The sequence below is a fragment of the Camarhynchus parvulus genome, chromosome Z (genome assembly GCF_901933205.1).
Source record: "Camarhynchus parvulus chromosome Z, STF_HiC, whole genome shotgun sequence".
Taxonomy (NCBI): Eukaryota; Metazoa; Chordata; class Aves; order Passeriformes; family Thraupidae; genus Camarhynchus; species Camarhynchus parvulus.
Window position 1 is genome coordinate 9,991,430 of NC_044601.1, and position 27,660 is coordinate 10,019,089.

At 40.8% G+C, this 27,660-nt stretch overlaps 1 protein-coding gene across 4 annotated transcripts; it reads left to right on the forward strand.

Annotated features, from left to right (window-relative positions):
* Positions 1 to 3,230: 3,230 nt before the first annotated feature.
* Positions 3,231 to 27,129, forward strand: FSD1L (fibronectin type III and SPRY domain containing 1 like). Of its 4 annotated transcripts, XM_030968408.1 has the most exons (14): positions 3,231 to 3,349; positions 7,829 to 7,924; positions 8,834 to 8,965; positions 9,498 to 9,599; positions 12,058 to 12,080; positions 15,039 to 15,160; positions 16,717 to 16,926; positions 17,255 to 17,353; positions 18,666 to 18,792; positions 20,425 to 20,457; positions 23,653 to 23,750; positions 24,181 to 24,432; positions 24,769 to 24,857; positions 26,267 to 27,129. In XM_030968408.1, exons 1-14 carry the CDS (start codon positions 3,335 to 3,337, stop codon positions 26,384 to 26,386), a joined length of 1,518 nt encoding a protein of 505 aa, XP_030824268.1. In that variant the 5' UTR covers positions 3,231 to 3,334; the 3' UTR covers positions 26,387 to 27,129. The 4 variants fall into 4 exon arrangements, with proteins under 4 accessions (XP_030824268.1, XP_030824263.1, XP_030824266.1 ...); XM_030968403.1 differs by lacking the exon at positions 20,425 to 20,457 and having other exon boundaries at positions 26,267 to 26,612; XM_030968406.1 differs by lacking the exon at positions 20,425 to 20,457 and having other exon boundaries at positions 23,656 to 23,750; positions 26,267 to 26,408.
* Positions 27,130 to 27,660: the final 531 nt, after the last annotated feature.

Consider the following 27,660-nt stretch of genomic DNA (forward strand, 5'->3'; position numbering starts at 1 on the left):
GCCAAGGCCCTGCCTGGTGCCAGTGAATGCAGCCCCAGGAGGTCTCTGGATGGAGCTGGGGAGACTGGAGCAATGCTGCTGCATCCTCCTGCCCTGGATTTGTGTCAAGCGTAATTTATGCCCTTTGAACTGACTGACTTTCACAGCATTAAATTGCTGTATTGTGATATAGCAATGCTTAGTGCAAGCAAAAAGATGCTTTAAGTAGGTAATAAGCAGAAATATTATAGTAAGGCTATGAAAAGCATGGTAGTAATAAATGACACGGTTATGAAGGTTTCTTTTTAGGTGAACAGAGAGGGGGAATTGTGGGAATCCACAAAATTAGAGGGTTTTGGGAAAGCTGCAAAAGGCAGGCCTCAGAGACAGCAGAACTGTGATTAGAACAAAGCAGTAGCCATGAGATAGGTCAGCAGAAAAATTATTTAAAAGTAGAAAAGCAAGGACAAATAGAACAATGGTGTGTGTATTAATGCTTGTCTAGAGTAAGTCCCTAAGCTACAGAAAAGTATATCTAGCAAGATATGAGCAAGTTCTAAGCTTAATACTGGAGCTCTGTGCATTGTGTTTTAAGACTTACAAGCAGGTATTGTATTTGAAATAAGCAAGCATTGCTTTAACAAAAGAGACGTGTGCTTGTAGTGGTTGGATAGAACTACTGTCAATATGCTTTTGCTTTGTGTGATTGGTCAAAAAACTTAAAAACTAAGTTGTAACATTAAGTTCTTTGTCTGCTGCCTGGGATGTGAGATGCTGGCATCTTCCCATTGTCATTAACACGGAATGAGACCGATACTGAAAAACAACACAGCTCAAGGCACGTTCCACAGCAGTCCCATCCCATTTGTGATTTGTATATAGACCTCTGCTGACGTCAAAGCTGATAATGGAGAAGGCACAGCCGGGGTGGGAGGGGACTCACAGAGGCAGAGATGGCCTTAGAGAGGCAGCCTTTGCCACCTTCACTGGCAGGGGGCAAAATCTCCCCACACTGGTGAATTTCCACACTGGAAGCGGGCTCCTATTGCCGTGTCCATGCCAAAAGAGCTGCTTTTTAATTCCAGCACAGTGCTCAGAGCTGCCAGGAAACCACCACACTGCACTCCAGCCCAGTGGCTGCATCTCTGCCAAATGCCATCATCATCATCATGAAGTTACTATTCCTTTCCAACACCACAGCTTTGGAAAAAGAGAAAAATCTCCCTAAGATTGGATTAGTGAGATGTGAGCTAAAGTAAAGCTGCCTCGCAGGACATCCAACCTCATACAAACGTCATGGAATGATGTCCAGAGAAGAGAACGGAGCTGGGGAAGGGAATGGAGCCCCAGGAGAGGCTGAGGGAGCTGGGAAGGGGTGCAGCCTGGAGCAAAGGAGGCTCAGGGGGGACCTTGTGGCTCCACACAGCTCCTGCCAGGAGGGACAGCCAGGGGGGTCGGGCTGTGCTCCCAAATCCAACTGGACCATCCAGTGCAGGGACACCTGGAGCAGGTGACACAGGAACACATCCAGATGGAGTCTGAATGTCTTCAGAGAGGCAGCCCTCCCCAAAAGTGTGGAAAATGATTGCATTATAGATATGTAATGTGACGGTGTTCACAGGGGTCCGAGGATGAGGGAAGAGATGAGGATCTGACTCCATGTTTCAGAAGGCTTGATTTATTATTTTATGATATGTATTATATTAAAACTATACTAAAAGAATAGAGGAAAGGATTTCACCAGAAGGCTAGCTAAGAATAGCAAAAGGAAGAATGAATAACAAAGGCTTGTGTCTCAGACAGAAAGTCTGAGCCAGCTGGGCTGTGATTGGCCATTAATTAGAAACAACCACATGAGATCAATCACAGATCCACCTGTTGCATTCCACAGCAGCAGATAATCATTGTTTACATTTTGTTCCTGAGGCCTCTCAGCTTCTCAGAAGGAAAAATCCCAAGGAAAGGATTTTTCAGAAAATATCATGGCTACAATGTAATGTGTCAGAGGGTCTCCTAGGCAACTTCCAAACCTCTTGGTCACTTAGGGCACGAGCATTTCAAGCACTGAGCACAGGTAAGCTGCATTGCACAGTAATTTCTTGCACAGCTATCACTGTTTCTTGTGTTTAATGCATCTCCACGAATTTTGACAGCCTTGTCTGTGTCACAGTTATTGTCTTTAGGTCTCCTCCTTCACCTCTAAATAATTTCCTGCACTTAAGTATCATTATTCCTTCGGTTGTACAATTATGCCACCCCCTTAAAATCCATGCTATATTTGGGCATGAAGAACACGCTGTTGGAAGCATCCACTCTTTTTTATTTCCTTTTAAACCAAAAATAACCGGTAATGAAAGGAATAAACGCCCACAAAGTCTCAGTATTGCCCTGTTACACAGCAGCCACTGAGACCCCAGGTCAGAAGCAGCTTCTCCAACAAAGACTTGCTGGAGGAGATTCAAAGTGAGAGGAACAGTGGATTTGTCTTTACAAACAAGCTGTGGGTCTGCTGGTGGATAAAACCAGCACTGAGAGATAAAAGATACAATGGGAAGGATTCTACTGATTGATGACTGGAAAAAGATATTTGCTTTTACAAATAAAGTTCAGGTTTGCTGGTAAATGAAATTATACTTTGAAAGATGAAAGAAACAATGGGTAAGAAAAATCCCTAAATCCCATAAGAATTAAAAATGAAAAGGGAGGCTTATACATTATACAAATGCCTGGTATCAGGCATATTGGGAAGTCTGTACCTCCGAAGTACCTCAGCCAATGGGGAAAGAGAGAAGGGAAATGTGGCCCGGAAATTGGGATAAAAAGGGAGGCTGCGTCCTCCAGAAACGTGAGAGATCCCAGGGGAATGCCCCATGGCCTCTCTCTTTATTTGAATGAAGTAAAAGGACTCCTCTGTCTCCTTTTTAGACATAAACCTCTGGTGTTTACAGATTAATTTTCCTAACAAAAGAAATGCTGGTGGGTGAGCTGACCAGTGTCCTGCCATTCTCAATGGAAAAACTGAGGGGGAAGATCTGGTGTGAAGTTTATGACAGTGAGCACCACCAAGATGAGTTTGGAGGTACTGGTATGAATTGGAGGTATCGGTATGGATTGACGGAGACGCTTTCTCAGGGCGAACGGAGCAGCACCCCCCACGCCGCCCATCTCCGCTCCGGGGCCGGGACTCGAACCCGCAGCACGGAGGCTGCGGGCGGGCGCGCAGGCGCGCGCAGGCCCGGTGCGTGCGGGGCGGGGCGCGCGGGCGCTCATCCCGCGGGAGCGGCGGCGGCGCTGGGAGCGCGTCCCCGCTCCGCGCGTCCCCGCTCCGCCGGCCCGGCCGCACCGAGCCGCAGACATGGACGAGGAGCGGGTGAGTCCCGGCGGGGCAGGGGTTGCGGGCCGCCCGGGAGAACGGCGGGGCGTTTCCCCGGCATTTCCCGGCGCTTCCCGGCGCTCGGCCTGGGAAGAGGCGCGGTGCGGGAGGGCAGCGGCGCGGGGAAGGGATGCTGCCGACGGAGTTGTGGGGGATCCCGAGTCCGCTTCCCTGCTGGGTGTGTCTCCCTCCTTCTGGAGACGTTCCGGTGTGAGCCTGCTCTGCCACAGGGATTGGGTTGATGCTTTCCAGCCTTGGCTGTTCCGCGGTTTTCTGGAATGAAGTGCTCCAGCGGTTGTGGAGCTCTTTCATTCTGTGTATTCCTGTCATAAGTAATTATGGTGCGTGCGTAAGCCCTTCTGTTTGCCATTGATGTCATCTAGTGTGGAAGGGAACTAATGCATAAAAGGGTTTTGTTGGGGATTTTTTTTTTCCGGCGTGGTTGCTGCCTGCCCTGTAATTCATTCTTTGCATTTCTTGCCATCAGACCCCTCGGGGAGCTCACTGAAGGGCAGAGATGCGCGCACCCAAGCGTTGGGGCTTTCTTGAACAGATATTCCTGTGCAGAAAGTTGTGGTTCAGCCTTTTGGCTTCCAGTCCCTCGGTGCAGAAGGGCTCCTCGTTCTGTGTCCTGTGGATGCTGTGCTTTACTCAGCTTGGGTCTGTGTGTGTGAGGTGTGAGTAATTTGGTGCTGATAATGAAATTTACAGATCTGAAATTTGGTGTTGATGATGAAATTTACAGATCTGAAATTTACTGTAAATTACAGAAATTTACAGTAGTTTTCTCTTGCTAAAGCCAAGCCCCAGCACTGTAGGAGTTACTGGGAAGTTACTGAGGAAATTAACTGTATCCCAGACAGATACCGAACTTGCTGTGAGTTCACAGCTGGCAGCCCAAACCTTCAGCAAATCCAGCTCCTCATCCTAAGCAAGCAACACCCTAAATCACAAAACACCGTAATTCCGTATAACTTATTTTACATAAAACTTACTTATGCTAATGTCTCTGAAGGTGTGCTTTGGAATGTGAGATGTGAAATGCCATAAAAGGTGTGTTTCTGGTAGGAACTGTCAATTTGAGTCTGTCTGCCTGCTCCATGTGAGATTTGTCCCTCTGGGGGAAGAGTAAATGAGGAGTGACCCTTTTGTGGATGTTTCTCAGGGGGGTCATTGATCGTATTTGAGTCTCAGAGGTTCTGGATGCAGCAGTAAAACTGCAGTGGATCTTGTATTTTACAGTACCTTCTCTGCCAATGGTAAATTTGGTAATGTCACCTGTACTGTATGAAGTTCTTCAGACTCTAGCAGCCTCACTGTGTTGACAAGTGCGGGAGTTTAAATTAATGGAAGCTAGGCAAGCATGACCTCCTTGAAATTTGATCTGGATATGAAGGTTATAATGTCTCGTGATTTTGTCCTAGACCCAGGACTGTTTCAGAAACTGTTCTGCCTGCAGCCAGCTCATGAGCCTTCAGCGTGATCTTGAGCAACTTTGTAACTTGCTTCTTATGCAGCATTGCCGTGATTGTTTAATTTATCAAAGTTTAGTTTTTATGACGTGCCTGTCTGCTTCAAGAGGTGCCATGTCATGTTAGTCACTCACTTTCAAAGGTGGCTGTTCTGTTTTTATCCACCTGGCAAGACTGCAAACTACATGTTGTAGGGCTTCCTTATATTTTTTCTATCCTTTTTTACTGCTCATCCTTTGCTCATCCGCACTCTTGCTTTACCAGTGGCATGTTCGAGTTGTTTTTCTTTTTTTTTTCCCCTAACAAAGTGCATTAGATTCAGAGAGGAAAATTAGGACACAAAAAGGAAAAACATCATGAAACTCACTGGCAGCGGCAAAAATTACCCCTGTAATAAACATTTCATGATGCTTTGAAAATCCATTTGAAACTGACCTCGCATAGAGAGGTCAGAGAGAAAGCTCAAAGAAAATTGGTTGAAATAGAATTCTGTGAAATACTGCATTCATCAGTGGGCAGTAGAATTAAATGTCCTTTAGTGCAGAAATACCAAGAAACTTTACTGGGCTTAGTGCTGTTGAAATTCTTCTATAAACTAATGTAAAACCTAGGCCTCATCTGCTGCTTACATTGATAATTTTTCTAGAAGCCTTTTTTCCATTAAATTATATTGGCTTTTTCAGAAATTCCCCTTAAAGGAAGAAATGGAAATATTGGAGCATGTTTTTAATTTGGCATGTATGGTATGTCTGGAAGGAAATCTATTTATTGCTTATTAGTGAAGAAAAAATTATGTTGGAAAATAGAGTAAGATAGTGGTTCCTAAGAGCAACCTTTGTTGTTTTGGTACCTTGTGCATTGGTGTTTTAGAAAAGTTCTCTCTAGTATTGGTGGATACTTTTAAAGAGCATTCATACTCATTAAAATTTCACCAAACCTGGTTGAATTTTGTAACTGAGAGATGGGTAGCTTTCTTAAAAAGAGCCATACCAACCCGCATTTAGTCAGCTAACTGTAACTTTAGGTGAAAATCTTCTTTAACAGCTGGTTTGCAGTTGCTGCCACGCGTTTGGCTGTGGAAAGGCCTTTTAAATGTTCCTCACATGTAGATACTCCCCTTTAACCAGGATGTGGCTATAAACCCAAGCAGCATTGTTCAGCACTGCACACAAGAACACTTTTCCCCCATATGCTGCAGCTGAGTAAGCCCTAAGATCCGTGCTGAAAGAGGATTGTGAGTTTTCCGTGTTCATCCAAATTGACAGTTGTGCTCATAGGATCTAAGGCTTATCTCCAGGCTATCTGGCCTGTGGAAACAATTGCCTCTGGTCAGTGGTGAATGCAGAAGCAGCTGGCTGGACAATGGCTATTCATCTGGCGTTCTGATGTGTACAAAACTGCCTTCAAACATGCTCAGTTTTCACCAGGCGAGGAGAAGGCTCAGTAATGAAGTGGTCAAGATTTTCTGTGCCTCTGTTTTCTGTGAGAAGCCAAGGTCTTGTTTCTGTTCCCCCCAGAGTCCAGACCTGAGTCAGTGCTGTCTGTTCTGTTGCCTCTGTGTGTAACACCATCCAACATCCGTGGTAGAAGCACTAAAATTTGTTTTTTCTACTTGTGGTTTAACTTCCTGGGTATGGCACTATTAAACAGGCAGGGGCTGGAGTACCCATAAATATCTCTTTGCAGATTTGTTGGCAGCTGCCTGGGGAGTTGTCAGGGGAAAGAGGAAGGAGCACAGCTTAGGAATAGTGGAGAAGTTCTTTAAATTTCGTGTAGTGTTGAGGTTCCCTGTGGGTGTTGTGAAAGGATAAAACATTTTTCTTGGTTTTAGCAAACAAATGTGGTCTGGATAGTACGTGGTTATTGAGAAACTGCTTCTGGGAGGGACTTTGCAACATCCCTTTGGTGGTCTGGTTGTTTCCAAGGTGTATTTTATTATCTCCCTGTGCCTTGGCTTTCTAAATTTTATCAAATAACAACATTAAGATGAGCATTTGAAACTCTGGATCAGCTGATTAAAAATTTATTAATTGAGACTATGTTTACCTGTCTTTTTAGAGTTAGATTTGCTTCTAAAACTTATCAGCCAGCCTGAGTTAAATTACAGAAAATTCTTAGTTAACTCCTCATATTATCCTTTGTTTCTACTTACATGTCCTGATATGCTTTAATAATACAACTTTACTTAAAATTCTTGAACAATACAACTTGACTTAATTTTATTAAGTACCAAGGATTGATGTGTTTTTGTCACATTCTTAGATTATGTGACTAGCTGCTCAACAAAATTAGACATGGTGGTCTTATTTAATTTAAAATAAGTTTTGGTGTACTTTAATAGTTTTGCTGGCTTCGTATGTATTTTGTCAGCTGAATCTACTGTTTTTTTAACTGCTGGGATGCACATCACTGAAATAACCTTCTCTTTCTCAGCTGTCAGTAGGCTTTCCTCTTTGAGGTCACTTTTAATTGGAATATAGAAATTACTCACCCAAAATATTTTCCCAGAATAAGTTTACAAATCACTTTTACAGATTTATTCTGCATGTAGAACAAACTGTCAGCATGGTTATTTCACAGTTGCTTCTTTTGACATGAGGAGACCTCAGCTTTTCTTCTGGGTTTCCTTTTACCAGCTTTAAAAATTTTCGTTGTTGGTTCTCTGTTTGGCTGCACAAGCACCAGCTTTTTCATCTGGAGCTGTGGTGCCAGTGGATATTTTGGTGCAGGTGACTTGTGTAGAAAAACATGTCAAACAGTGGGGTATCTTAAAGCAGGTTCTTGATTTCTCTCAGACTAACTCCTCAAGATCTTGCATGCTTCCTAGAGGTCTAATATTCTTTCACTGTCCTGAGAAAATGCCTTTTCTCATCTTGTCAGAACTGAATTTGCTGTAGGTGGAATGTCTGTGATGAATCGTCATGCCTGTTTAAATGGTGATGATTTGAAAAAAAAATTGCAAGACAATTTTTTACAACTTCTCTCACTTGTTTTGTAATTCTAGGAGACTCTGCAAAGGATTGTCAGTACTCTAGTGAACAAAAATGATGAAATTCACAACTTCATTGACATGCTGAACCATACAATATCAAATGTTCAGGTATTTATTTTAGGGTTCATAGCTTGTGTCTGAGAGGGGGGCACCTTTGTACTTTTGTTAGTCTCAAACTACGTACTGTCTAAAGGATGGGCTGTGAGAATCCAGTTCAAAATACATCTTCATGTTGGAACTAGATAGAAGAACATTTTATTTTTTAAGTCTGTCTCTAGATGACAGGTGTCGTGGCCTTGCATTTTGTGTAAAGAGGTTTTGTAGAACTTCCTTTGTGTGGGAAAGATAATCTTTAATCTGATGCAAGATCTGAGTCTCCCATTAGTGGAAATAGTCTCTATTTTCTGCTCTGTTTGGAAGACTGAAAGATGATACTTGAGAGAAAGTTCTTTCTGTTTTCACCAGTTTCAAATTGTTTGGCTCAAGTTTAGAGTTAGGCATGCCTGTTAGAGCATCTGCATGAGGATGAGGTTTAGGTTCCTTCAGCCTGTCAGTCAGCCAAAAGTTGTTTCATCCTAAAGCTGAGTCAGGTTGGCTGCAGAAATGGAAATTATCCAGCAAATCTTTAAACTGCCTTCTTGAGTGCAGTTTTTAGCATCAAATGAAATATTTTTATTTGGAACTGGGCAACTTCCTCCTTCCAAACTTCTAGCAATCCATATACGATTGTGCAAGGAAAATCAAGGCTTTTGGCGTGGAACAAAGTTGCCAAGTGTGCTGGTTTTGTGCAAGTTTGAGTATCATGGAATTTTCACAGATTGCAGCATTCAGTGTCCTGATGTAGAGTCTGCTTAGGAGACTGTTAGATCATTCCTAATATTTTTTCCCTTTTTGATAAGCTGAGCAGCAGTCACAAGGTATCCAGTGGTCATGGCAATACATATGTAGGGAATTGTGTGACCTTCAGTTTCTTGGCATTGTTTCCGGTGTAAACAGCATTTTCAATTCTCCTTTCAGGTAAACTCCTCTAATGCCATCAGCGAGCTGGATGAGGAGTTTGATGGTCTGTATTCTGTCCTACATGAGATGAAGGGGAGCATGGCCAACACTATTCAGCAAGAAGAAGCTCGTAAAATTCAAGCTCTGCAGGTAAATAAATAACTCCTTCTGAAAAAAATTTTGCATCTGCAAAGAAGCATTTTAAAACTTCCTCTGCTCCTGTTATGCTATCCCCATTTGTTACACAGCAATATTGATTTTCAGGATTGTCTTGTGACAGTTCCAGAGCTGGTAAAGTCACCATCTTTTTCAAGGCTATTGCTACACAGTCATTCAGTGATGAAGTGCAGTCCTGTAAATAGAAATTGTAGTGCACATGAATATAAGTGTTTATTTCTCTGCTTTCTGAAACCCTGAAGCTGGGGGAAACAGGACATTGAAATTAAATCTGGCTTTTAAGTCAGACTTCAGCTTTCCCCCCCTTGGATTTGTGGGATGTGCCAAGTATCACTGTGCACTTGTCAAGCATGGTGAAGTGAGGGCACTGTCAGGGGCCTTGGTTATATAAGGGAATAAGTTGTCACAAATGCATAACAAATCCATGAAGTTCCTAGGACTGGTGCCTCACAAACTGCTGGTTTTGTGGGAATACATCACATTATTCTTTCTGCTTTTGCTCCAGGATCAGCTGAGCCAGTGCAGTCGTGCCCTGGAGAGCTCAGAAGAGCTGCTGGAACTTGCTGTGCAGTCGCTGGACATAAAGAACCCCGTGGAGCTCTTAGAGGTAGAAAACATTGACTGGATGTCTGTGAGACAGGTGTTGACATCTGTCTTGATTTGAAATATCCTTTGCATTACTCTCCTGGACACTGCAAACTTACCAGGTGTACTTAAGAGTGAGGATAGACAGGTGCATAAAAATACTGTTCTGCTGAAAAGCCAAGTTAAACATTGTAGTCCTGAATTTTTATGCAATTTCTGTAAAACAAGTTGGCTTTTTTCTTATTTAGGGTGACGGGAAGGGAATACAGTGCCTTCTCCTGGACATCTGTCATTGTTAAGCAAACTTGCACAATGGCCCCAGAAAGGGAGGGTGAAATAACATGTATCTAACTGGAAGAATATACTTGCAAATTAGGGAAACAGTTCCACATATCCGCTGAATCAGTACAGTTATGCTTGCTACAGTAATCCTGCTGGTAGCAGTGGGATCAGCCACGCCAAATCCAAGGCCCAATTACTTTTTTTTTTCTCTCCACATTTTAATGGGAACAAGGACACAAATCAATTTGAAAGAGTGAGGGGGAAAGCTGTCTTCCTGTGTCAGTTTTACCTTTTGGATGCATGTTTGTGTGATGTCATGCTTTCTGGGTGCCAGCTTTGATTTATTTGCCTCTAAGAGCACCAATTCCTAAACAATATTTTTCTTCAGCTGGAGCTGTCCTTTCTGCCTTGTAGCAAGACATTAATTTGGCTCTTGAACTCTGTGCAAAATGCAGCTTTGACTTTCTTGGAAGTTGTTCTATTTCAGATTTCTCTAATGCCTTTTTTTTTCTAATCAAACACACCAAGGAAAGCTGTCTGAGCATTTGCTGGGGGAGAACCTCTTCAGATTTGGAGTCTGAAGATTAAGATACTGAAATCCAATTCAGTGAGCCCTAATATGTAGGATTTGATACTGGTATTACACTTGCACACTCGGGGATGATGTTTTAAGGTAATATTGCCTTAGCTATTAGGCAGCTAATTTTATTGCTCTCCTGGTAGGAGTAGCCAGTGTTCCTGAAGGGGCAGCTCCAGCCCTGACTCTTGTATATTCACAAATTTTCCTCGGATATTCCAGTGAATCAGTTCAGGAGCAAGTAGCATAAGATAATTTTATTTTTTTTCCCTATGTTATATTTTTGTGGCTTTATTCTCAGAATTAATTTACCTGGAAGTCAAAAGAACATGAGTGGCAGATTGCAGGGGGATTCAGTGTTTAGGTAGGATGTGATCAGACACTGCTGGGCAGCTCCTGTGGGATGGGCTGATCCTGCTCTGTCAGTAGCCTGGAAACAAAGTAAAGTCAGTGAAGTTAAGCTGGGACTGTCTTGCAGAAGATGTTGAGTCCTGGCTTCCTCATATTTTACAAGATATGGAAATGAAACCCAGAGATTTTGTTGGGAGGTATCTCTGTTTTATGCCATGTAGGAAAATCAGTCAGTAATTCCTACAGTAACTTTGTTTTGAGGTAAAGCAAAGCTGCCTCTTAAGCTAAATTATTTCTGAACACTTCGTTTGGTTTTTTTCTGCGTCCCATTTTATGACTATATAATCAATTTTGTAGCAGGGACAGCCTGATTTCCTATTTATTTTTCTCAATGAGATTTGTATTTAGTGAAAAATTGGGAAGTTCTCCACTTTTTACTTCAAACTGGGAAGCTGCCTGGTGATTCTTGGCTCTTTGAAAGGGAAAATAATTCAGCTGAATGAGCAACTGGATCAAGGAGCAGTGTTGAAGTGAGGCTTCAGCAGACACAACCAAGCCCTCACTACTTCAGCAATAATCTTTTGTCTTAGGTTTGCAGCTCCTTTTGGTGAAGGAGGGAGATTTTTCTCTTTCAACATACCAGTTGATATTTGTCTTTTAAATGTCATCACTTCTGCATCTGCTTCAGTGCTATTATTTGAGAAGAACTGTTATTTTTGAATGCTGATATACAGAGAGAGTATTATTGTACTTTTCCAACAACACTTTCTAACTTTTGGAGCAAAAGTTAGAATAAGTCCTGTTTTTTCTGATTGCTCAGGGCATGCATCCAGGTTGTGTAGTTCAGCAAGTCAGGCATGGTTAATGCCACAAATAAACACTTAGTTTCACAGAAAATACCATGGCAGTTAAATGTTAATGGCTTGGTTCTGTAGCTCTTTTAAAAAGCCATGGAGAGTAACTCAAAATTATTAAGAGAATTCTGAAAATACAAAATCACACTCAGAAAGTTGAGTAATTTGGAATTGGTTTGGTGTGGTTCTGGAAATCAGGTTTTTTCTCCCCCAGATGTTAGTGTTGCTGTGCTAACCCATGCTATTAACATGCTTCACAGGGCAGTTTATTTTGAGGAAAATGTTAAACTCATTTTGAACTTCAAATCTGAGCAATGCAGCAGAGATTGTTCTTGGCCTTCTTGCATGTTGCTGTCATTGATACTTGCATGGAAATACTAACTACTTTCTCTCTCTTCTCCCTGACATGCATCAAGGCTTCCAGACAGATCAAAGATAGGTACAGTACAAAATCTGTCACTTTTGTGTCTTTGAATTAATCTTATCCTTGAAAATGCATTTACTGTAAAAGGGCCATAGTCAGCTGTAATCAAATTCATTGACTCTTTTCTAAGTGTTAGTTATCACAGCTTCTGAGAGGGAACTAAAAACTTCTGTGCTGCTCATGTAGTATGGTTTTTCCTGGCTTTCTGTAACTTTAAATAAAAATATATTTTTGATGCAGGGAAGTGGAGCTCTGCATCAGCTGCTGCTGCAATTATTGTCTTTGAATATATATGTATATCATTAATTATTATTGTTAATAAGCTTATTATTAATACCTCATAGCTGAAATTTAACGATGTTTCAAGCTGACTCTGCCCCTTTTAGTTGTGAGAGACTCTTGTTGGTTTTTTGTTTTTCAAGTACTTAGAGACTTTTGCTAGCTAATTTTTCTTCAAAATGTAAAAAGTGTTGTAGCTGTTAAAATACTTTTGGTGACACTAGTACCATGAAATTATTTCTGGTAACTTTTCTTTGAACAATTGTTTAAAAAGCAAAACTTTGCTGTTTGAAAATCAATACTAAGGCCATTTTCTTTGCTTGGAAGAATATTAACTCCATTTCAAGAGTATGACCTTCTGGTTCAGAAAACTTTCTGTGGTGTACAAAATATTTTGAGAAGCAGCTCACAGAATGTTGTTGCTTTTTTGGACCAAATAGGTTGGCTTTCAATGTTCAGGGTTTTCAGTGAAGGCTCTGATTTACTGAATTCTCTGAATTTCTGTGTAAAATGAGTAATTGTTAGAGTTTAATTTAATCTTTGCTTTTCCAGAGGTAAAGATTTAGTATCCTTAACAGGTCAGAGGGAGAGTGGATAGTGTCAGTGATGGGACTTTTTAGTACTTTTTGTCAGTAATAAGCATCCTCTTCTGATTTCTTGAAATTATCACTAAATCCTTTGTGGTTCTCTGTCCAAGACTGGTGTCTGAGCAGAAGTTGAAAAGTTGTCTGAAGCCCACTGTTCCCTGGTGTTCTCTTACTGCTAATCAGAGGATTATTATTCCTTAAGGAGAGATTTTCTCTACCCATCTGGCTGAGCACTGATGTGCTAGGCAGCCCATGCTGAATTTCAGAGTGTGAGCTTTGTCTTGGGAAATCAATTGAATTGTCTTTCATGATGTTCAGCTCAGTCTCATAATTGTCTCATACCTCAAAATTGCAAAGCTCATCACTCCTGACTTGCATATATCTTTAATATTAAACTTCACATTTCCTCTTCCTTCCACACTACTAGATTTTTTGGTTTTTGGTGTTCTTTGATGTATCTGTGGTTAGCATACAATCTCTCTTACATACTAGTGGAGTGCAGGAAGCAGTATGTATTAGGTGTTCAAAAGGTGCCACACATCAGTGGGTGTAAAATGGATTCAGGTCTTGGCAGTTTTGTGGCATATATATTACTTTGTAATTGAGAATCTTTTTTTTAAAGGAGGAATTGGGATCTCTGTGCAGTCTGAATCAATGTTACTCAAAATCTGCTTCATGGCCTGGTATCTTCAGAGTTAGAGAATTACATGAGAGCCTTGGGGGGTTTTGGGGGGTTTTTTGGTGGTGTAGTTGGAGTACAAAAATGTCTTGGGGGCGTTCGTAATAGTACGCAGCTAGGATTTCAGGAGTGGAAATGGGAGCTGTGCTTCACAGAATCCCAGCGTGGGTCAGGTTGGGAGCACAGTGGGTCATCTCCCCTAATGTCCCTGCTCCAGCAGAGTGACCCTAGAGTACATGGCACAGGGTTGTGTCCAGGTTCTGGAATATCTCCAGTGAAGAGAAACTCCACAGCCTCTCTTGCAGTCTGTTCAGGGCTCAGTCACTGCACAGGGAAGGAGTTCTGCCTCATGCCCAGGTGGAACTTCCTGGGTATCAATTCCTGTCCATTCCTCTTGTCCCATTGTCCCTACAGAGCAGGTCCTGGACCTCCCTGCAGACAGGGACACCCAGGGATGAGGCCCCTCTCAGGGCTGGGCTCCTCTCCAGGCTGAGCAGCCCCAGCTCCCCCAGCCTTTCCTGGTGAGGGAGATGCCCCAGGCCCTTCCTCACCCCCACAGCCTTTGCTGGCCCTGCTCCAGGAGCTCTGTGTTCCTCCTGCCCTGAGGATCCAGAGCTGGACACAGCCCTCCAGAGGTGCCTCCAGGGCTGGGCAGAGGGGCAGGATCCCTCCCTGACCTGCTGGCAGTGCTCTCCCAAGGGCACTCCAGGATCCCCTTGGCCTCCTTGTCCCCAGGACACTCTGCTGGCTCAGGGACAGCTCTTTGTCGCCCAGGACCTGCAGGTCTTTCTCTGCAGAGCTGTTTGCCAGCAGAGCACCCTGGCCTGTGCTGGTGCTTGGGGTTATTCCTGCCCAGCTGCAGGACCCTGCATTTCCTTTGATGAGTTAAGGTCCTTCAGTGTATAGTGTATCTTGTAAAATTGGTCTGGTGCTTGCATGTTCTAATTTGCAGCTTGAAAAATCTCTTAATCACTTGATAAGGTAATAGATAGATATAATATCATCATCATCTTGTTAATTTCTGTTTAGAAATGCATAAACATGATCCTGAGTCTGCACTTCTTCAAACTTTTCATACTTGCTGAATTTATGTCAAGTGATGTGAATTTTGTTTTGTTTCTTATCCAGTTTTTTTTGTCACTAGTAAAGGGTTTTAAACTCATCTCTAGTGATCTCTTTAGTATTTATTTGCTTAGTAATATGGAACAGCTGGTAGCTCACACCATTATTCTGAGACAGTCACATCAGAAAAACTTTCTATTTTGAGTGTGCTAAATGGTAAACAGTTATGTGTTAGAAAAATGTTCTAACCTTTGATCGGTTGTTTGACGTCAGTGATACAGATTGTCTGATTGCTGTTTTGGAAAATGGGATATAGGACTTGACAATGGGAAATACATTTTGGTAATGCTGGTTTCTTGGCTTCAGTGTCACAGTGGCTTCAGCATTCCGCCTCTCTCTGAAACCAAAAGTCAGTGACAGTATGACTCATATGATGGTGGACTTTGCCCTGGAGAAGAGGATGCTCCAAGCTGTGAAGTTTTTGCCAGGTAAAAACCATATCCAGGGAGTTTAATTTGTTGCTACATGAACAGCTTGCTATATTTAAACCAACCAAACAAAAGAAAATTGCACCTCTTGCACCCTAATAAGCAAAATTTTCAGAGTACCTAAACTCATTCTTACTCATTGTATGTTAAATTGGATACCTTGAGGATGAGAGTTTTCTAGTTTTATTGTGTTAATTTCTACACAAGACACCGTTTTGGACAACAATATTGATCTCAGAAGTGAGAATGAGTCTTCCGGACCATGTTTTTTCATGAGTTGTGAGTTCCTTTGTACTCTGTGAAGTTACCTGAGATTTCTTAGGACTGTCCATACCAGCTTGATCCTGAGCGACACCCCAAAGTCCTGCTCGTGTGCAGGAGTGTTATGTGTGAAACTGTAAACTTTCACATTGCTTACAAGAGTGGTGACATAGTCTGAAATACAGGTGAGGGACAGTCCACTATACAGTGATATTTCCATATTACAAATTGTGTATTAATGCATCTGTTCCTCTTTGATAGTAAACTTGGGTGCATTAGACCAGTGTGTATCTTTCATGCCTTTTTAATCCTATTGCTTTCCAATTTAAAACACTTTGCCCTTGGCTGTTACTGAGAATATATTGACAAGAGCACTGCTGGCAGGGATGTAAAGTTGTTTCGTCTCTAGGTCATGAATCCAAATCTGTTAAGGACTTCGCAGCATCAGTTTTCATTTCTGCCCCATGTGTTGCAGATACAGTATGTCGTAGCAGGTGTAGTAAATGACCACTGTTATTCCTAGTGGTCATCTGTCAGTGTCCAGGCAGAAATTCACCATCTAGTCTTGGACGCTGGATGTCAATCACTGCCCTGCATTTCACAGTGCATGTGTTCAACAGAGTGGAAAGATATAACAGCAAGTGTGAGCAAAGTTTTGCATCTAGATAAAGGTATTATTTAGTGTGACTCTTAAACATTTTTCCTTGTCAGATATATAGGAATTTGAAATAGGCCTCTGATTTGTTAACAGGAAAATTGACTGTCTGGATATCAATCTTGCTTTTTCTACTGTAGTGCTCTGCTTCCAAATTACTCAGACGCCAAAAGCTCAAACTGAAAACAATAAAACTTCTTTTTCATTTCCCGCAGCAAAAGTCTTCCTTGCATGTCCTTTAGACTCTACACATAGTATGTAAATGCCTTCTTTTTCAAAACTTTTTTCCCACAGACTTAAGTGCTCTTTGATTTCATGTAAGTAGAATTCTGTTGCCTGTAAACAAAACTTCAGTCTTTAGTGGACCTGAGGAACTGTTTCCCCCTTCCTTTCAAGGCAGAGGGGTGAAAAGAAAGGAAAACTGGGTAACTGAAGAGAAACTAGTGCAAAATATTAGTGTCTGTAGGGATGAAAATTAATAAAAGTTATGCTGTATGAGGGGTGTAGCTGAACTTACCTTCCACAGACATAGGAACAGAAGTTTGTTTCTTGGTGTTCTTCCTGTAGGTTCATATTTTTAAGTCCACTCTTTTCTAGCCTTCTCTTTTTCAAACTGACCTATGTGCTTGTCTTTCTGCAGTCCCTAAAGCTCCAGAGATAGATGTAGCAGCATGTCTGGTTGCTGACAACTGCATAACAATATCGTGGAGAATGCCTGAGGAGGACAGCAGAATTGATCATTTTGTGCTGGAGTATAGGAAAACCAACTTTGATGGGCTCCCTCGACTAAAAGGAGAACAGCATTGGGAGCTGGTTGACTACATTAAAGCTACTCAGTACACATTATCAGGTAAAGGTTTTTTATACTTCAAACCCAAGAATATTGATATAACTCTTTATGCTTGGAAGTTTTGCAAAATGCCCATTTTTCTGCATGTAATGAAGCTGCCATTATATCACATCAGTCACGGGTGCTTTGTACAATAACAGTTCTGTCTTTTATTTTGACTTTGAGGTTTTATCAAAAGTTGTGTGTTAAATGAAGTTCACATTGGTATTCAAGCATGTTTTTTGCAGATTGAGATAAATGAAAGACAGCTACATGGGGATAGATCTTAGTCTCGTAGGAGTCATCAGTAATGAACGCAACTTCAAATTTGTAAACATTTGCTTTGTAGGTCTGAGATTTGATACAAAATACATGAACCTTAGAGTACAGGCTTGCAACAAAGCTGTGGCAGGTGAATACTCTGACCCCGTGACTCTGGAAACCAAAGGTAAAGTTTGAAAAACTCCTGAACCTTATCTGTGGTGAAAATCCTGCACTTAAACTTCTCTGCCTTCATACATGAACCTGTTATGTTCAGTCTGCTTCTGCATGAGCCCTGCTGAAACACTTCCTAAGTGGAAAGGGAAACAACTGTAAAGGATTAAGAAGCTTATTGGCACAGAGCTGCCCTTTTGGCATTCAGATCCTGAAAAAAATGGGGCAGTTAATGTCACTTTCTCCAAAAGCTTGGCATTGGTTGCTTTGAACTGTGGACTGACAGTCCCATGTGCTGCTCCATGATGCCAACATCCAGCAAGAAGGAGGATGAATGTTGTGGGTGACTCTTTGGGCATCTAAACAGTTGGTGTGATTATCCTGTTATTAGTGGCAGACAGCATTCTGTAAGTAGAAGTTGCTGGAAAGGGTTTTCTTGACTTTGTAGCTGCAGTTTCTATTCCCTGTCAATATTTAAAAAGCTGGCAGCTTCAAATTGCCTAAGGTGTGCAGTCATGATGTTAGTTGATCTGAGAATTCTTAGAGTGGCTTCCTAACATTCTGTAAATAAACTGAAAGAGAAATTTCTTGGAACAGATGTTTTGTGACAGAACACAAATCTTAGCTATTAAGGTGAGAGTGATCCTGAGGTTTGATTTACATCCAGGTCTCGTAAAAAGGGCAAAATGACTGGTATCAACTGTATAATTTATATAAGTATAAATTCACTTCCTTTTGAATGTTGTTTCATAAGAATAAAGCTGTGTAGAATTTGAATGAGCTGATGGGCATCCTGGTAACTTTACTATAATTATTTTAATACTCTTAAGCAACAGTCATTGTCAGAGACATAGTATCTGTTTAATAGCCATATAATTCCCTAGTCCAGTATCAGAAAGCTAATTCTGGTTTTGATTGTCTGGGCAGTTACCATGCTTCCCATATTATTTTAATTATTCCTGGGTGAGCATTTAGTTCACTTTCTTTAATAATCAACCCAGAGAAAATCAATTTCCTTGTCCATATGCTTAACCTGACTGTTGTTTACACTTGTGCATTTCTGAGCTCTTAAAAATCTCAAGTATATGTTCTTTCAGGGTCAGACTGTAATATGTGATGATATCAGGATGTTTATGGAACACTCTCTAAATATATTTAGGAAATTCAGTCTGCTGTATTAGTTTTTTTGATTCCACATGTCAGACTGAAAAGCTGGTATTTTCATTATGCTCAATAACACTCTGTAACAATTTTACTACTGGTTCTATCATTTTCTCTGAATAACCATTATACCATTTCGCTGTTTTCTGTTTTGTCTTGACCAGCATTTGTGTTCAGTTTGGACAGTACTTCATCTCATCTGAACTTGAAAGTTGAAGACACCTATGTTGAATGGGATCCTACTGGAGGCAAAGGCCAAGAAAAAATAAAAGGAAAGGAAAATAAAAACAGGTAAGAACTCTGTTTTGTAAGTGTCTGGTATATCTCATCTTACCTTACCTTCCTTAAAGGAAGAGGGCAGGAGTGAATTAAAGCACTTGGGGACAGTGGGACATGAAAGGAATTTTCATTCAGAAGTGTTTCTCTGGAAGAAATTTTAACTTTTTTTTATTTCCCTTCCTCTGCCACACTGATGCAGAGGCTAGAATTGTGACATAATTGTTAAATAATATTTCTTTATTTTAAAAATGCATTTGTTAGGGTATCATTCAGTGTACTGAGCTAAGGTGTAGCTGTGATGGACTGACCTTGGCTACTCACCAGCTGCTCACGCACCTCTTCTATGGCTTCTTCTTCTCCTGGTACCAAAACCTTGCCACATAAGGCCAGAACAGTAGATAAGGTAAATGTGAACAGGCAGCTGATGTAATTCTGTCTTTACTAGTGTTGCAGGTCAATTCTGGTCAATAGACAGCATTTCTGCTATAAAAAAGTAAGGAAAGAGCTGACTGCCTTGCCTTTTTGAGGAAGAAGAGGTTAAATAAAACTGGTACTATATATAGGTGATGTCTGAATTTATCTCAAACCCTCACTGGAGGGGGAAAAAGTACCAATAAAACAGAACAGACAGCAAAAGGTAATGGATAATGAAACATAACTATTGTGGATGTGGCAGCTCTAAACATACTGATTTCATCCAGGAAAAGCATTTAACTTCAGTAGAGCTCTTGGTAGATTTGTTAGATGTCTGCTGTTCTGAGTCATTGGATAAACACTGTTGGAAGAATGTTTAACTCTGCCTACTGTGGCTGAGCCTTGAATATTTCCAAGGATGAAGACTGTGTGGATGAGGAATGTGTTAACTTGCTAGCCCTCTGTTCCAGGCCACTTTTATGGGAGGGGAGGAATATCGTGACTGGAATCCCTTGTGGTTCAGTGACTCCCAGGTGCTTCTCAGCCATCAGTGTGACCCCTGTGAGGACAGCCTGGCTTGATCTTCTGTGCTCCCCTTCCTGTTACCTCATTAAAGACGGCAATTGGTTCTTGTCTTCCTCAGGCAGAGCAAACCCCATTGTCTTTCTGTGCCCCAGACCTTAACTGTGGTGTTGGCTCTCCACAGACTTGCTCTGCTGTGTCAGGGTGTAAATTTGAGGAGCCCAGACCTGGACACAGCTGTCAAAAAAAGAGGAGAAGTCACTTGCCTTGGGCTCCTGATCACTGTGTTGGGGCTGCAGGCTGGGTGTGCCTGTCCACGAGGGCACAGGGCACTGTTGTTGTCACCTTCTGCTTCCCAAACTCTTCAGTGGCTTTTCTGCAGGGCTGTTCTTCCCTTGGGTGTCCCCCAGCCTGTCCTGCTGTGTGGATTTCCCTCACCTGGAGAGCTGTGAGCCTGTCTGTGCCTCACCTCTTGGGCTTTGGGAATATTCTGTGGGAATGGGTCCACACAATTAGCTTCTCCCTCAGCCGTGGTTTTTTAGCTTTCCATAGTCACATAGTTTGAGATAATTTATGAACAAATACATTCTCCACAGGCATATATTGCCAGAAGCATGATAGAATAACTTCTACTGGCATTTTAAAACTGGGGATAATTTACTGCAGTGGTAGAACAGTTCTTTAATGACTACTTATTTCTGTCGACAGTGGCCAGAATCCTCTGCTGAAGAGCAATAGAAGGTGATAATATACCTCTTATTCCTAGAATCTAGCACCTAGTTTTGGTGGGAATCTGTGCTACTTTCCTTTGCTTGATGTCATGAGAAACAAATCTAATAGCCTTTATCAGTAACAGTGCATGTGTGCATTTAGAAGTTATTTTGCAGTTTAATTTGGATTCATAGAGATTATATATTCTCCAGTGACTGAAAGAGTCTTTCTGGAAGGATTCATCCTAATGTGTATGAAACCTGATTTGAAATGGCTGGAAGGGCATCATGTATTTTAATGTTGATCCAAAGATCCCTGTTACTTACAGAGATATTGATGCTTTCTTAATCCTTTGGCAAATTTTTTACAAATATTGTAAAGATCTCCTTTCTGAGAATTTTAAAATGTTTTTTTGGTGCTTATTTTTGAACCTCAAAAACCTCCTTGCTTCTGAACTTGTGCTGCAGCTGTTAGACATCAGAGGGTAAGAAGCAAATGGTTTTACATGTTTGAAGAGAATGAAGCATATGTTGGAAGCTTCATGGCCATTCCAATTGCAGAACCAAGTGTTTGAATGAGAAGTCCTTTTCTTTGAGACGCAAAGTTAGGTAAAATATTCTTCTATTCTTTGTGCAGTTGTGGTTTTTTAGTATCACATATTTTCATTGTTTTTCTAGTGAAACACCTTTTTGAGAAATTATTTTCCTATTTTTTTTCTATTTTCCTATTCTCTTTTGTTCCTATTCTTGTTTTGTTGCTTTAGAAGTCATAGGACCAAAAGAAGTGCCCAGGATCCTAATTTCTTACAGGTTTTACTCCCCTGTTATTCATCTATCAGGTGGATCTATCTCTGGTTTGAAATCAGAAGTAAAGCAAAGCTTTTGTAAAAAGCAAAATAAGCTCTTGGAGCCATTCAGTTTCAATTGTTCTACTACACAAATTATAGCAATTTATACTAAACTAAATTTAAAAAATGTCTTGGAGATGCTCCTACCTGCTCAGCTCAGGGAATTTTACACCTTGGTCTCTCTTTGTAGCTGTCAGTAGAGAACTTCCCTAGTTCTTGGCTCTGCTTTGCTAGAAGGACATGGTCATATGTTCAATTTCACATCTCAGACTGAGCTTGTCTAGCAGGGGATTTAGATGAGCTTTGTTCTGTAGGAGGCTTTTATTCCCACCTGAAAACATCTGTGGGATGTCTGCGTTAGAAGGGAAATTTGGAACTGCCTCCCTGGGAGCTGGATCCATGGGAGTTGGGGGAAAAATTGTAGTACAGTTACTTTAAACAAAAAAATGTGCAGTTTTGAAGAGTTGGAAATACACAATGGCAACAAAATTCTTAATTATCTTTCATTTATTAGACCAGAAAAAAACCTCTCAATAATTTCTGATCTCCTTCCTTGACCTTTCTTCTGCAGAAGAGAATGCATGTTGTGTGGAGTATATTCTGAAATGGATAAGGAAATGGGGACTAATTGCAGTGCTGTAGGCAGCAATCCTAAACCATGAGACAAGTATATCTGGCCACTGAATATTGGAAGAAATGTGTCAGTTACTGGCTAATAAGGACTATGCTCTACTGGAAAAAGGGCACAAAGCTGAATTCCTGCTATAAAATTTGCTGCCTTCCATTGGAAGGGAGATATAAGCACTGTGGAGGAAAAAAAAGCCTGAGCAACTGGTTTTTTGCAGCTTTTATGTCAAATAGTCAGCGTAATTTTCTGAACTGATAAAGGCTATTAAATTTTGAGAGGACAAAGCACATGCAGTGGCCATTTACAGACTTGAGCAAAGTAGATGATACCAAGAAGCTTTTAATGCTTTCTTAACCTTGTGAAAATTCTAGCAAAGTACCTGCATTTTTCTTATTGTAATTCTCTAAATGGCTACATTGCTTTCTGCATAGCCCATTTGTACTGGGTCTAATAGAAAATTTTCAACAGCATTTGTTGGGAATGTGAGTGGATGATATCTGATGCACATGAAGCAGGTTGGAATCTGCAGAGCGCCTCCCTCTGAAATTATGCTTTAATTCTTGGCTTTGCTATTTTCTTTTTTTATGCTATCACTTGCTAACTTTTTCCTTTGGTAAGTAAACTGCAGCATCCCCCATATTTACAAAATCCAAAAGCACTTGATGTGGTGCACCTGTACAATGTACACTTAACCCCTCTGTGTATCTCTTGTGAGCAGTTTGGAAGCATAGTTGTCTTCTGTTACATGCTAAATAGTGATGCTTGAGTAAACAGCTTTTTCATCACTAATTTTTTTTGTAGGCTTCTGTAAATGGAATTAAAAAAACTTTGTCATGAACTAGATTTTAGCATACCTACATCTGGCAGCTTAGTATCACTTAGCTTTTGATTCCCATGTGACTTTATTTTCATAAAATAGTAGTAGGAAAAAGGGACATATCCCAAACCTTTCTGGAATGGTTTTTGAGAATAGTGAATGAATTGGAAAGAAAACAAGCTGAACTTCACTGTATGAATGGACATAAAAGTAGCAAGTAGCTTTAGCAAATAGTAGCTGAAGGAGCAGCTGGATAGAAAACTCTTCTGTAGGTGATATTTCTTCCAAGGCTAATGTGTGATAGACTCCAGAGGATGAGAAACTGAAAATTACTTCTCAAATGTATTTCAGAGACTGACTTTGAACTTTTTTGGGGTTTTTGTCAAGGAAATTAAACTGTAAACCTGTACAGCTATTTCTGAGAAGTTAGAATTCTTTGCTACTGATTCCCTTTAAAGTAGTAAGCAGATGTGATTCTCTGTCTACTGAGGAATATTGCGAATAGCCCTCACTCAGTTTAATGGTTAAATTATTGGTAATTATTTCTGAGGGCCTAACCGAGGTTAAAAAAAGTTTGAAACCCTTACTAGGTTAAAATTATTATTTTATACAACTGATTGCTCCATATTGAATATGGATGAATATTCTCCATCCTAAAGTGTTTCATTCAAACCATGTGCCACACATCTGCTTTTCCCCCCTCTGTTTTCATTCTCAGCTGCCTCTGAACCTGTTTTTTTACAACATTCTGTATGTTTTCCTCTGTCACCTCTTCCCTCTCCGCTGTTGTGCATGCATGCTGTTAGAGTCATCAACTAATGTGTCCTTTCTAGAGTGTTTGTGTGTGTCTCTTGCACCTGATGGGCTCAGGGACACCTGAGTGTGCACTTCTGTGGCCATGCCCAGGTTTTGAGTGGTTGATTTCTCCTTCAGAAGCAACACAGCGTCTCCCAAGAGATCCACTAACAGCCCAAGGGCCTCAGCGAGGGGCAGCCGGGATCGCTTTGCTGGTGAATCCTACACAGTGCTGGGTGAGCTGAACTTGTTTGCTGTGTTAGGAAAGGGCAGATCAGTCAAGAATTAGAGGGAAAGTTTGTGATTGTTGAAGGCTGTGTACTCAACATTGTCCTGGAGCAGTTTGCCCAAGTAACACCAGAATTTTGTGTCTTCTGCTCTGCTTTGGATTACAAAGCTCTTAGTGACTAGCATGCACTGCTTTTGAAGATAAATTGGTGTTAAATGTATCTAGTTGTAATGAGTGTAGGTAAATACAGTCTCATTAATCTGTTTCATATTTATATTCTATTGTACAATTTTCTTGTTCCTTATAGTTCAGATTTCTTTGCCTTAAACCAAAATAGAGAAGACATTGCTGCTACCTATTAGGAAGGCAGCACTGTAAGGTACACCTAATTGTATTTAACTAGTCTCAGTTGTAATTAAATGTATTTCTGTTGGTAGGAGACACTGCTGTTGAAAGTGGACAGCATTACTGGGAAGTGAGAGCCCAGAAGGACTGCAAATCCTACAGCGTGGGAGTAACGTACAGAAACCCGGGGAAGTTTGACCAGCTGGGGAAGACTAATTCCAGCTGGTGCATCCATATCAACAACTGGCTGCAAACCACCTTCTCAGCAAAGCATAACAATAAAGCAAAGACTCTAGATATACCTGTCCCAGACAGAATAGGTGTATACTGTGACTTCGATGGAGGTAAATTACTCCTTAGGAGATTTAGTAGAAAATAGTTAGTTACTATTTCTGTTGAGCTGGAGCAGTCCAAGGCTGAGGAAGTGCATTACTCCCAGACTGATCCAGTCTTGGGTGACAACACAGACCCTAAGTGCTTGTCATGCCAAATGACAGAGTTCATCTGTGTGATAGAGCTACTGAAATTCAGTGAAAATAATGAATTTTCACTCTTGAGGACTGCACTTAGCATGTCCTGGAAAGGAATCAATTTTTTTGTACAAGTTAGCAACTGCATCTTAGCCTCAACTATGTTTAAGCTGAATTTCAAGTTGTTCTCTGTCTTTCTCTCTCTCTTAGGTCAGCTTTCATTTTATAATGCAAGCTCAAAGGCATTGTTACACACCTTCAGAACAAAGTTTACCCAGCCATTGCTACCAGGCTTCATGGTCAGTATCTATAAAATCTTGCCATTTCTAGCACTGAATTCAGTCTTAATTGTTTTTTTTTTTAAAGAAGGAAAGTGTATGCCCTTGGTTTGCCTGACTAGTAATTTTTAAAAATGTTTAACTGTTCTCTTTTGGATTTTGTGTGGTGCTTACAGTGGCACCCCAGCAGGACTCTGCACCTGGATGTCTCAGCCGTGTAAACAGAAGTCATTAAATTTGTGTGTATGAAATTAACAGCACATTGCAGTGGCTGATGAGCCCACTATGATAACTGATCTGAACTGAGGGAGTCCAGGATGTTCTGAGCCATCAGAGCAGGTGTCATGGGACAGAACAACTCCTGATGCTTTCCAGTGGGAAAAAAAGTCTCCACCTTTCACATCTTTAAAATCTCAGTGGGATTTTCTTGCCAGTCAGTTCAGTGCCCTGCATAACCTTTTTTGTCGCTCTAAGATAATTGGCAATAACTTTCTGCAGTGTTGAAGGCTCAAACCTTGCCCAAAACACAGAGGGGAAGGATTAGTTACTATTAGTTTTCCTTTAATTATTTAAGTAATTAGTTAAGCTAATTCGGGAGGTCTCAGCTGTGTTGTAAGGTGCTATCAAGTGCATCATGCTTTGGGAGCAGGGTGTGTAGGCCTGGGATTTTAACAGGTCTAGATTTTTTCATGGCTGTTTATTTGCCTTGCTGATCCGTTTCAGCACAGGGGGAAAAGAGCAGCTTCAGAACTACTGGGATACATGTGTTAGCCATTCCCTAGCATAGCAAAGGCTGACTCATGTAAATTCAGTTCCCAAGTCATCTGGGGAAACAGTTGCTTGCCAAAATTCAGGCTGTCCCTCTGCACCTCACACAGACAGCCCCTCGCACAGTGACAACAGCCTTACTGACTGAACAGGACAAGTGAAAATGACAAACTACTTAATTACAGCTCTCAAACTTATTTATAAACATGAAAATAAAGCATTCTTTCATGTGCAGAATAGAAGTTGCTGACACCTGTGCCCCTGAAGCTTCTCATTTTTTTTGTTTTTGTAGTATGTTTATGCTGACATAATTATAGCACGACATGACAAAAATAAGCACTGTTTTGAGGCACTGGAGCATAGTGAGTGTTGCTTTTCATTGTCACTCTACTTGCTGCTGGCACATTTGCCTTCAAAGAATTTTTCTAGTTAGGAGCAAGGGATTTGAGTGCTAGGTCTTTGTTATAAATTTAGTTATGAATCATAGTATGTGAAGCATCTTAGACTTTATAGACTTAAAAATCAGCATGTCTGTCATTGGAATGTTTTACAGAGGGCTGTGACAGAGGACATGCAGCTGTGTTTGTGCTAGTTAATTGTGGGATGGGAGCAGAGCGATGTGTTTGGTCCATAATGCAGATTTTTTTCTTCTCCCCCCCCAGATCTGGTGTGGTGGGCTCACAGTGACAACTGGATTGCAGGTGCCAAGTGCTGTGAAAACTCTTCAGAAGAGTGAAAATGGATTGGGTGGTTCAACAAGCAGCCTAAATAATGTTGTCTAGTAATGTCTGTTTAAAACTTCTCCTGCTGAATGTTTTTGTTTTTCTGTGTAGCTACTACTCACAGAAGCTTGTGAGCATTGGATTTTACTGGGTTTGCTACCTTCTGCTGTTTAGGGCCCAGGTACTGATAGTGCAAAGGTTTTGGGGCTAAAGTGTTAGGAACCAGTGTTGGGAATCCAGAAAAATGTCAGAAAGCTGAACTGTTGCCTATTTAAAGAAAAAAAAAAAGAAGCCAAGAGCTGTTACTATGTACTTTTCTAATACTGTATTCAAGCATTTTGTTATGGACTTGAATATTAATTTTGTTATAAATACTATTCTTCTATGAAGAATATAGCAAATACAATTTTTTAGCTCTCCTAATGCAAATTACTTAACTGTGTTTTTAATAATTAAATAGTTAATAATAATTAATACTAGGCTTACCATTAAAATTTGTGATTTCTGAGATACATTTTGAAAACAGACTGATTTGCTGGCCTAGCTTGGCAAAACACCACAGCAGCATGGTTTCAGAAGGATATTACAAGAATGTCTGGGCCTGGTATGAAGAAACAGTAAAAGCAGGCTGTGACTAATTCCCCTAGTGGTATAAAATCTTCCTATTTTCCATGGGTAGCTCCTTTTTAAAACCATGTGTATTGATATTGGCTCCTGTTTGTGACCATTACATTAATTGCATTCTAATTACATTAGAAAATTACATATAGATGTTCCATTGCCCTGACCCCCATTTGCAAGCCTAGTAAAACAGTAGTCAAATGATTCATAGTAATGGGAGAGCTAAAAAAAGAAAAAAAAATCGTGTTATATTCTTCGTGGAAAATCCCAGCTTGTCAGTGGGAATTACTAGGTTATTACAGGCTTTTTTAATCTGCTTTCTTCCCTCTAATCAAGCCTAGGAGCCTATAAATAGTTTTCAGGTGCACTCTTGAATCAGGTGTTTCCTAACTGAAGATTGTTTTCTGGTATCACCTGAAAACTGCTATAAATTCATGGTCCATAATGATTTGGCTCATTTGCTGCTGGGCCAATATATTCTCCTTCTGTATATCCTTTAGCCCATAGAGAACCATAAACATCTAATTGTGTTAAACCTCAATATTATCAATGGCTCCTTTCTGTCCATCACAATTTCTCAAGAGAAGGAGAAATTCCTTGAGACACCTTCTAATAAACGGGCTATGATGTTCAGTGAAAAAGTTAAAAATTAACAAGGATATGTAATTACCTGTTCTGGAAAGTGTTATTTTTCTTGAGGAATCATGAAGTTG

Excerpts from the sequence above, each read along its gene's own strand:
- FSD1L (XM_030968408.1), top strand. Across the intron at positions 8,966-9,497 it reads GTAAAATTCAAGCTCTGCAG|GATCAGCTGAGCCAGTGCAG; the intron begins GTAAATAAATAA and ends CTTTTGCTCCAG. Across the intron at positions 20,458-23,652 it reads CTGCTGAAGAGCAATAGAAG|AAGCAACACAGCGTCTCCCA; the intron begins GTGATAATATAC and ends TTTCTCCTTCAG.